Raw genomic sequence first — 10,883 nt, 5'->3', positions numbered from 1 at the left:
TTTCCTTTGTGACATTCAGTACTGTATTTCTTCTTTGAGGAATATAATAGATAGTTCGCCATTCTTGATTTGTTGTTTTTGTTCTATTTCAAAACTAATGTCGAGTTGAACATGTTCATGTCATTAATTTATCATTCCAGATATAAAATATCAACAAATACTGAATGCATATGGGTGTCTAGATGCCTTGTTTAACAAGGTTGTATCTCGAATCTCTGTATGGTTTCGGGGATGATTTAAGTTATAAGGATTTTCTCTGTTTAAAGAACTTAAGTTTGGGAATATTCACATGGGAGGCTGTCCGCTCGGATCTGGAGGTTGTCATACCTAGTGGGGGCTTTAGTCCCCACTAGCCCCAACGTAGCTCCGCCACTGGGGCTGGTATATGGCTTTGTATTTCTCAGGCAGTGTACTATAGATAAACATGGTTGAACTTTAGATATCAAGCTGGTAGCTATTAGTCTCCTTGACGGACTGGTATATGGCTTTGTATTTCTCAGGTACTTGGCCGTGCACAACTGAACTTTTAAATTTAATGGAATGGTACAAGTAGCTCTTAGTCAGTAAAATTATTTCTCAGTTTTAATTGCACAACTCCTTCTCCCTTGATTAGAGAAATCAATAGTCTACATAGTTTAGTCTTGGTTGAGTTTTACCATTAAGTTTTACTAGACATCTATGGAATTGCTTGCTGGATATCTATACTATTAGATCACATCACCTTATTCATCTGGATAATGGGGCTATTTTTAACAACCTCCGCATAGGATTTCTCATTACCTTACCTTTTCTTTGCCAGAAAAGTTTGTGTTCCTTAATACTTTTGTCCACATAACTCTGGACATATTTTACTTATATTTTACTTTGTCTACATTCCTGGGACATTTTCTTTGAAAATTTTACTTTTATATTTAAAAGTTCACGACATATTCAAATTTATTTTGTACATTTTATGGCAACGCATGCTATTACAATTACACGACATGCAAGTACATGAATCGTGACTCCAAACTTGAATTTTGATTTACAGTTTGGAGCAACTTATATATAAGTATAATAACATAGAACATCTAGGTAAATTATAAAGCAGAAGACTTTGCCTAGTGACTGATCAACTCATGGAACTCGCAGCAGACTTCTTTTAGTAGAAAGACATTATTTTCCACAAAAATTAAAAAAAAACAGATAACTTTGACATACTGCTTAGGATGGCTTTAAGATGTTTACATATTGTTTACAGCTTTAGGATGTTTCCAACTTTCCATCCTGCTGACATGTAAATAATTTCAGTATTTAATCAAAATATAATAACAATACAAACAATCAAGACATAAAAAACACATACTCCACCAGCTTCTATCCTGATAATCCACATTATTGCAGACAAGGAGCCTGAGTGCATGTTGGTTCTGCAGCATATGCACCATGTAAAGTCAACTTATTATTGCAGACCAAAGAAAGCCTCAACTCTCTACATGTAAGAACTAAGCGAATAAAAGATATTAAAACTCAATGACGCAAAAGATAATATATGTCATGCTCCAAGACCAAAAAATCTACGGAGCATACTTGTAATTAACACAATTGGTGGTAATGGCGAACATTTGTGTTCAAAATCAGATTGCTTGAAAAACTTACCTAAACTCCAAACACTAAGATCATTCATAGATTCAAGAAACTCCCCCCTGGAATTGTTGAGATCAGCCTTTTGTAGAGTTAGTTTAACTGTAGTTATCCATATCAAGGTGATTTGCAATTAGCAGGAGCTTATTACATTTATCTCAGCTGTAAAGAAAGTGAATCTGGTCAGAAAAACCCTGACACCAAATGAATCACGATGTAAACATACCTTTCCTGCAGCTTCCTCAAATCAGTGAAACATCAACCATGCCATCTATCTTTTTCAGTGCATAAACAATCCAACTGATATGCCTTATCATAACTTGTGTTTTAAAGGCAACAAAGAGAACATATGTGAAACCCAGACCAAATTGTTAACCATCATATCATCATATCACTCACTCAAATACGCTGTCAAAAAGAAAAAGGGGGACATCTTGGATTTTAGTTTCATTTGAAAAACTTGGCTCCACCTCCATAACATTACACCAAGTTAGAATACGGAATTTCTATGATACTGAAAGACACACTGAATGCAAAACAAAACCAAAAAGGACAAATAAGTGCTTGAAAATTTTAACATTTCAAGCACATGTCAACTGTTTAAGAAAATTCTGAAAAATACAAAAAAAAAAACTGCAAAGGTTACAAAAGTTTCTCTTTTTCTGAAATATACAAAAGAACAACTGCAAAGCTTATCAAGGAATTGCAGAGAAGTTGTAAGCTACCATACAAAATTCAGATAAGTCCACCGACTGTCACTCTGTTACAAATGTTAGAAAGTCAAAATAGAATCATTGTAAAAACTATATACTATTGTTCCATATAGTGAAAACTTCTTCAGATCTATATATACAAGTAGAAGCAAAATTAAAGAATATTTTGGTATTCCATGTGGAAAACAAAAAATTACGAACCTAGGAACCCCTAGCTTACTGTAACTACTACCCACAACTATTGCCAAATTTCCTCATGTCTTTCATTAGTTTTAAGGCACTACCTAAAATACCTAATCATTCAAGTCTGATGGTACAACACGTACGGATTTATTTTTCCTGAATTAATGAGATTTGGTAATTTTTTTAAGACTCAAATAATTATGAACTGTGCACGCAAGTTTGACATTTTGACGCTTTACACAATCGAATAATGTTGCACATACAAATGTCAACAGCACATACAAGTACTGGTGTACAACAATACTACAACTGTGAAAGTTTAATATAAAACAATTCCAGAATATGACATTAACTCACATGCTATCCACAATTAAACAATAAACTGAATTTAGTTCTTCTATATACAAGCTCTTTCTGCTATATCCCTCGCCTTCCCCAACTTGCCATGCATTCACAACTTCCAAACTCCTAAAGCATTGATAGTTGACCGTCTCTTAATGAACATGTTAGTCCACACTTTTAGTTGGTATATTTCAAATCATCTACCGTTCCTTGCCAACACTCTAGCCATGTCAAAATTTAATAAAATAACAAACAACTCTAGTTAAGGATGTATTTGGTAAACGATTACAATAGGCGCCTTACTCTATGGCTATGCAAGTTTCTGCCCGCAAATTTTGGAAAGTAAAAAAGTTTTCTATAATGATGTGCTAGAGGTTATATTAAAGCAATTTGAGGTCAGTAGACACTAACCATGAACTGAAATTCTGTATAATAACGTCTTACAACAGCTTGCCTTTACAAGCCATAGGGGTTATTCTAGTAAAGGACAAGCTCAATACATGGCTCATCAGCACTAAATATCTATGATTATTTGATTATGCATTGCAAAGTTATCTATAGAACCCAGACTTAAGGTACCCACTGATCAGGATGGACACACGAACCATTCCACCGCATAATAATGGTAAGAGAAACTACTATTTTACACAAACAGTATATAAGTATATAATAGATTCTTAGCTTTTGTACACTTCTTTATTTGTGATATACGGAGATTAGAAATACATGACAATATTAAAAACTTCTTAATATTTGTTAACTTATAGCGATTTATTTGTTAGCAAAACAATTGTTGCAGATTTTACATTATTATCAAAAAATATGCAGTGTAAAACAAAGACCAAATAAATGGATTATTAAATCTTGAAATCTTAACAAAAAACTTCCATTACTCAAAGAATCCGAAATAAAATACGAAATTATGACAATATTTAAAGGAATTAAGTTTGAGAAGCAAATCAAAGCAATCTTCTTAATGGGAAAGCAAATAGAACTTATTACGAACTAAAGACAGTTTCATCTAATTCAAACAAATTCGGCAATGTTGACAAATCCGACGAAGATTTCATCATCCTCTTTCACTTTTCCAGTTTACAAAAAATTGTAGCATATTTTAGAAAACTCCATTATCAACTATGAAGAAAAAATATTATAAAAAACAGGCATCATACAATTTTTATTTTCTTCGAAGTGGAGTGAACAGAGCTGGGAGTTTCATAATGATTTGATAGATCAACCATATTCTGAGTAGATGCTTGTGACAAGCCATACCAGAAAAGTTACACACCTCTTTTGGACAGTTAATACCTGTCAAAGTATAATTGATGTTAAAGAATGAAATGATATACAATTGTCAGTACTCTGAATCTACTGGGAAGATTTCTGATCTACTAGAGCTAGTCAATGACAAAATGTTCGAGAGGAAGGATTTTATGTTGCTTACCTACAGAGGATCTGGGAAGTTTGACACTGTCATTTTTGATAGTTAAAAAATTGAAAAATTACCTGTCAGATGTTCATCAAGAAATGGTAATACTTTAAGTACTGCATATCATTTAATTTGTCTGGTAATTAGGATACCAAATATTAGTCATATAATATTCTTGTTAAAATGTTAAGACCTATTGAAGCAATGCACTCATTCGCTAATAATGGAGAAGCTATTTATGAAAATATTCATCTTAATACATTTTCTTAATTGTCTGCAGATGTTAATGAAGAGCTTGAAGGTGGAATTACGAAAATAGAACTGATTGTTGACATGAATATTAAAGAAGAGGCTGATGATGTTGCAGAAATTCCTGAAGCAGGAATGCAGGAAGAAGAAGAAATCTTTGATACGGATATTGAAGGAGCAGCAGAAGATGTTGTAGAAGAGGGTGTAATTGATGAGGAAAATGATCAAGTAATGGCGAAGCAGTTCACCGCAACACTGACAACTTCAAATGTGAACAATACATGTCATGGAGCGGTACTGTTACACTAATCATTCAATTCACCTACAATATTTTCACAAATATAATATAAAGTTCACTTGTGTTGTGGCTAATTAATTCAAAAATAATATTTTTTTTGCAGTATATCCCAACAGCTATACAACCAAATGGTAGGAGATGGATAAATGGTGAAAATATAACCTTGAGGAGGGGGCTTCTAACATAGAATGTTAAGGTAGTGTGTTCCACTGGATTGCCTCGATTATCTGCTGGATGGAAACAATTTACAACAGATAATGAGCTGGAAAAAGAAGATACCTTGGTTTTTACTTTTCATCAAGAAGACTTAATATTCAATATAGTAATCGAATAGTGTGTTTAATCTCTATTAAATTGAAAAGTAGATGAATGTGATCGAGTACTTTTTGTCTGAAATATGATGTATTAATCTTATGGATTTTATTTGTTTAAATTTGGATTATGCATCTAAATTTTATTATCTTCCGTACCGTTCAAATTAAATTTTTATTGAGTTCATATAGTAAATAAAATATTTATTCATAACTCTCGAGAAACTATAGCGTTAGAATGTTATCATCGAAAAGTTTGATTGAGTACTTGTGGAGTATAAATAATTGGTCAATCTTTTATATCTTAAGTTTAATAATTTGTACAACGGATAGAATTAAAGAAAACTAAAAACAGGAATCTAAGTACCGGATTACATAGATAAATATATGAAGCAATCCTTAATAATGATATAAAGTATTGAAGGAAATTATTATAGAATTTCTGGAAATTGAAAGAAACTGGATCATAGTACGTACAACTTGTCCAATCTATAAAATTCATTTGCATCAATTCCGGAAAACAAAGTTATGAAAGATAGAATATGATGATCACAACTTGATAATGATCATTATTTAAAATGAAATTCAGAAATGCTAAACACCAATCCAATCCAGCTTTCGTACATAACATCAAGCAAAATAATTGAGCGATAAACTGTTGTATTACCTCTCCTGCAAATTTTATCAAATTAAAAATTCTTAGAATATGACCGAAACAACAGAAAAAACTTATACAATATAGGTACTTATTAATATATTTATACCAATCAATTCATATCAAATTGTAATGTAACTCAGACTTCCGTCAAGAACTAAAACTAATATGCAATCCTTTAAATTTAACGTAGAAAAACAACTTATCTTACAACTTATGAGGATAATTAATGAACGGAATGTAAGTGATTTAATGCAAAAAAAAACAAAAAAAATGCATAAATATATCTTACCTTTTTAATTTTTTTGGTAACTGATTTTGCAGAGCCTGGAGTATGATCATTGGCATCAAGATCGGTAGAATAACACAAAAACAATTACGCTTTATAAAGATTTGTTGGAAGACTAAAAGTTATAAAATTATAATGGTTCGAGTATTATAACATATAAAAACCAAACTTACATTAACGGAAAAGTTGATGGAGGAAGATTCTGATATATGTGCAGATTCAGATGGACTTGGACTCCGCATAGTCGTGTCAAATATGTCATTTGCATCAAATATGGTACTATCATCAGTTACATTTGCTTTGTTCAATTGAATAATGACAGTGACTTCCTTTCCAACCAAATCTTTAAGTACCTGAGGAAGGCCTTCTTCAGGAGCCTGAGACAATGTAATAATTATTAAACACTTTAATTAATAATTTAGAACATTACATTAGATCTGCTTTGTTGTAATGAATTTATACCTTCTCAAAATCATTATACGCTTTTGCTGCACTTGTGCCAACAATCCTTCTAGCAGCTTGGTCCATGAGCATAACATTACATGAAAATGTATCATCTTCGGCAAGGACCATCATACAAAACCTGAATTTATAAGGAATTATGTGATAAGTATTGAAAGTTGACTTTAATACAGAGTAAAGCATAATAAATTTTTGATATAACTCTAATTTGTTCTACCTTTTAGGGGCAACCGGAATTATACGAGGGCAATTATTACATCGAAATCTTCTGTGAAGCCGCTCAACCTCTTGTTGACATTTGTTACAACTGTAAAACCACCATGCTACATCCTCATCCACCTTAACAACTGAGAACGTGGTGTATATCCTTTTCTGTTTGAAGTGAAAAAAATTCAGATTTATAAATAAATCATATTCAATATGGTTGTGTCGTGCAAATTTTATAAAGGTTATAAAATCTTCAAGTCATTATATGTCAGCTTTTCATTGAGATCCTTTAATGTCATTCTTTCCATAAAGGTTTGAACAAATTCAGATTTTTTCGCCTTAAGATATTTTTCTCTCTTTGACAAATATCCCTCCTCCTTCAACCTACAAAGGTAAACATTGATGTTTATTAACTCAGCCTCCTATCAACTATTATTAAACATGCAAATGTGCTGTAATTATGTAATTATTATAATTCTTAATCGTAGTACCTCATCCTCATATCATTCACAGATTCATCATCTAGGTTGAGGTACAATTTTGAAGATGGCAAAGTACCAATCTGCACAGTATCTAAATCAAAGCAATATAGTTCAGGAAATTGTTGTATAATGTCAAGGTCATTTATACTAAGTAGTTAAAGAGAACTTACTCATAAAAGTTATAACTTTTGTGCTTGTTATTATTGCAATGGCTGGAGACTGGAGTTCCTTAGTATAAATGTTATTGGCCAACACATCAAGATCTCCCCAAACACTGACTTTATGTCGATTACTATATTGAAAAATGAACATATATTTCAGGATATAAAACTTCCACATTAGAGGCGGACTCAGAAAATAATTAAAATTACAGGATAAATATTAAAACATTCGACAAACCTGGAATCACAAATCCTGAATTTGACAATGTCTCGCATGCCAAATTTTGTGTCAAGTTTCGTTAGAGGTTCAAAATCCTCAAAAACTCCAATTACATCTAAATTAAACAGAACAATATATTTAATTTAGTGAAAGATAAAATGCAGTGAAATATTAAGGTACGCAATTTAAAAAACTAATAATCTGAACCAAAAGAGTATTATATTAAGGTCAGCTATAGCAAATTTAGGCTGTTGTTGTGGCTGATATTTGCTGGCCTCAGCAAAAAGATCACCTAAATTCAGAAATTCGAATTTGTAGGCAGGAATCATGCCATCGTCTTCAATAGCGGTGACCGTAGTATATTATGAAAATATGATGCAGATATCAGCTTGTATAGACATCAGATTACCGAAAACATCTTTCACAGAAAATTGGTTAAAAATATAAACGCCTCCTTCAATCACCGGAGTTTTGAATCCATTCCAAATATTGGGATAAGCAAAGGCATGGACGTGATTATTCTAAAACAAAAAACGATGTTATATTTGGTATACAAAAGAAGGTAGGATTTTGCGTAATACCATATAAAATTTTAGAACATAAGACTTACATCATCATCAAGCAGAATGACATTATATCCTTTGACTGATCCATTCTCAAAGCTAACGCTGGTCCACATCCTAGTTACTCTAACCTTAATCGTCCAATTGGTAGTCGATTGATCAAGGTCTTCAATAAGATTGAATACTACAGACTCCATTGAAGCTTTTGTTTAAGTCAATTAAATAAAGTGTCAAGCATTAATAATTGAGGAACTAAAGCCTATAAAATATTAACAAAAATGGACAGCATGCACGATGAAGAAATAATGTTAACATATTAGATCAGTTCCCACCAATCGATGATGTTTTTATAGAGAACAAATTGAGAGGAAACCTAAAGTTTTATTTTTAGTGTCAGAGTATGTTTGATGTTTATCTCAAGGCTTGAAATTTAAATGCATTTGCAAATGATATATGCAACTTGATAGGTTATGATTACTATTCAAACTGGTGAATTGATGCTAATTGATACTCTATTTTAACTGTATGATAAAGACTGCCAATAATATGGTCCTGATTGATTCTCTAATTATTCATCAATTATCTTATTCAATATGATAAGTTGATGATAATTGATACTTTTTTTTAAATATGTACAATAAAGACCGACAATAATATAATCCTAAATGATTATCTCATTAATCATCAATTATCTTCCTATCTATTCAATATAATTCTTAAATATATAAGTACAATTTAGATGTAACGGAATATTATATTTTAATTTTTGAGTTAATTAGTTAATTAAGGTTAATCAATTAAATTAATCCAATCATCACAATCAAAGTGTTATTAATTCCATTTTTTTATCAACTTGTATATTTTTGTTCATAACTCTGTCGGTTTCTCTAATTCATTTAAAAATATGCATAAGATATGAAAATGATATGAATATTTATAACAGAATCTGTTTGATTCTTTCGAAATGGAATTATAACATCTTTTTTCAGAACTTTAGAATATACATATTAAATTAATGTATTTATTTAAACTGTTGAGTTGAGATAATGTGATCAAAATTGTTCCAATATTTAATAAAGACAAATACTGAGAGAATTATGTTTGACAAATAAATTATAAAATAATCCATAGCGTGGTAAATAAGTTTAATAAAAACAAATACGACAATACGGTTGAATCAGGAAGTTTATCAGTATTTCAACAATTGAAAAATGATATGTCTCATCAATTTAATAGAAATGCAGTAAAAATAAAATGTCTTCAAGCTTCGTTGACGGGAATGGTTCTGCAGCGTCAAATTTGGATTTGTCAAATGTCCATCAACCTATATTTCAAAGTATGTAAAAATTATAAGCGTATATATGAAAAAAATGATGTAAAAATCAAAAATATATAATTTATATTTAGTTACCTCTGCCTCAAATAAAAGACATCAGGATGATCAAGATTGACAAAAAGCCTTGTTGACGGAATATTGCTGATCTGTGCTCTTCCTATTTTTAAGAGCGAAAAATATATATTATTTAATAGCTAGAAGAAATTCTATAACTTATGAGAAGGCTTACAATTTTAAAGGTTTTTAATATAAAAATAAGACATTAACCTCGATACATAAAGACTCTAACAGATGCCAGAATCACAATTTTGGGTTCAATTTCAGTAACTTGGTACCATGATTCAAAATTTGTTGGCAAAGAACCGCTAAAACACACTTGGATGGCCCTCCTAAAACGAATATAATAAAACGTCAAACATTTATGAATGTTCAATAGTGTTAATACGTAAAATATAAAAATTGGAGGATGGCGTAGTATTTTTATAATTGTCAAAAATTTTATTGAAGAGTCTTACACGCCATCTGAAATTCTGAAGCGGCACTTCCTTTTCACAAAATCTTGTCATTATAGATTGTACTGGTTGCAGGAACTCAACAATTCCAATAACATCTACAACAATAAACTTAAAGTTAAAAATAACAAATTGTAAGCAATTTGTTCTAAAATTTAATACGCAATACCAGTGGAATAAATAAGAAGCTCATCGAGAGCACAATGAAGAGAATTATATAGGAGCGTCAAAGGAACCAAATCAAATTTATGGCGCGGTATACTCAAAATTTCCTTAGGTTACAACACCACCACAGTGATGGGAAGAAACATGATGTAATTTGCAGAACGTACAGGCCTCAAAAACCCAAAAGCTGGAAGAACCTGAACATTTTTTATATGTAATAATGTGCCAGGTTTAATGATAAAGGAAAAACAAATTCAAAAGAGCTGGTGGAACAATTGCAAGTATATGATTACTGTGTAAAAAAGAAAATCTTAGGATAGAGGCTGGAAAACACAATCATAGATGTGGTATAAGTCATATAGTTATTCAATCAAACCTCACAGTCCAATAGAATAAGATTGTGCCTGACTAAAACACCTTGTCGATTAGTTGATACCCACATTCTTGTCACACGGACCTTCAAAGTCCAAGCAGTATGATTACCATCCAGATTGGATAAATGATGATGGTCCTGCATATCTGAGTAATGAAAAAGTTAATAGATGTTATCAAAAAAGGAGTATGTTAAATGTTCATATCAACAAAGAGGTAATGAATTGTAATTATACTTGGATGTTCTGCCATATGAACTTTGAAATTAGTTTGTGAGTTGGATATATAGCAAAAAAAATCCGAATGTGTGG

General features: G+C 31.3%; 1 protein-coding gene and 1 long non-coding RNA gene across 2 annotated transcripts; both read right to left on the bottom strand.

Annotated features, from left to right (window-relative positions):
- Nucleotides 1–1,051: 1,051 nt before the first annotated feature.
- LOC141702975 (uncharacterized) lies at nt 1,052–2,268 on the bottom strand. Its single transcript, XR_012567319.1, has 4 exons — nt 1,850–2,268; nt 1,639–1,725; nt 1,346–1,409; nt 1,052–1,266 (listed from the first exon to the last, which is right to left on the bottom strand). It is a non-coding gene; the product is annotated as an uncharacterized LOC141702975 (long non-coding RNA).
- Nucleotides 2,269–5,811: 3,543 nt separating this feature from the next.
- LOC141702976 (replication protein A 70 kDa DNA-binding subunit B-like) lies at nt 5,812–8,384 on the bottom strand. Its single transcript, XM_074506603.1, has 10 exons — nt 8,235–8,384; nt 8,034–8,145; nt 7,643–7,739; nt 7,414–7,535; nt 7,253–7,334; nt 7,082–7,145; nt 6,772–6,926; nt 6,555–6,675; nt 6,266–6,469; nt 5,812–5,820 (listed from the first exon to the last, which is right to left on the bottom strand). The coding sequence occupies exons 1-10, from the start codon at nt 8,382–8,384 to the stop codon at nt 5,812–5,814; spliced, it is 1,116 nt and encodes a 371-aa protein (XP_074362704.1).
- Between the last annotated feature and the right edge of the window lie 2,499 nt (nt 8,385–10,883).

This window comes from Apium graveolens, unplaced genomic scaffold, assembly GCF_009905375.1.
Source record: "Apium graveolens cultivar Ventura unplaced genomic scaffold, ASM990537v1 ctg6018, whole genome shotgun sequence".
Classification (NCBI taxonomy): Eukaryota; Viridiplantae; Streptophyta; class Magnoliopsida; order Apiales; family Apiaceae; genus Apium; species Apium graveolens.
The sequence above is the reverse complement of the archived record's forward strand: the minus strand, read 5'-3'. Positions and strand labels throughout refer to the sequence as shown.

Excerpts from the sequence above, each read along its gene's own strand:
- LOC141702976 (XM_074506603.1), bottom strand. The coding sequence starts at position 8,384 with ATGGAGTCTGTAGTATTCAATCTTATTGAAGACCTTGATCAATCGACT. Across the intron at positions 7,740-8,033 it reads TTCTGTGAAAGATGTTTTCG|ATGTAATTGGAGTTTTTGAG; the intron begins GTAATCTGATGT and ends TGTTTAATTTAG. Across the intron at positions 6,927-7,081 it reads AGGCGAAAAAATCTGAATTT|AAAAGGATATACACCACGTT; the intron begins GTTCAAACCTTT and ends CACTTCAAACAG.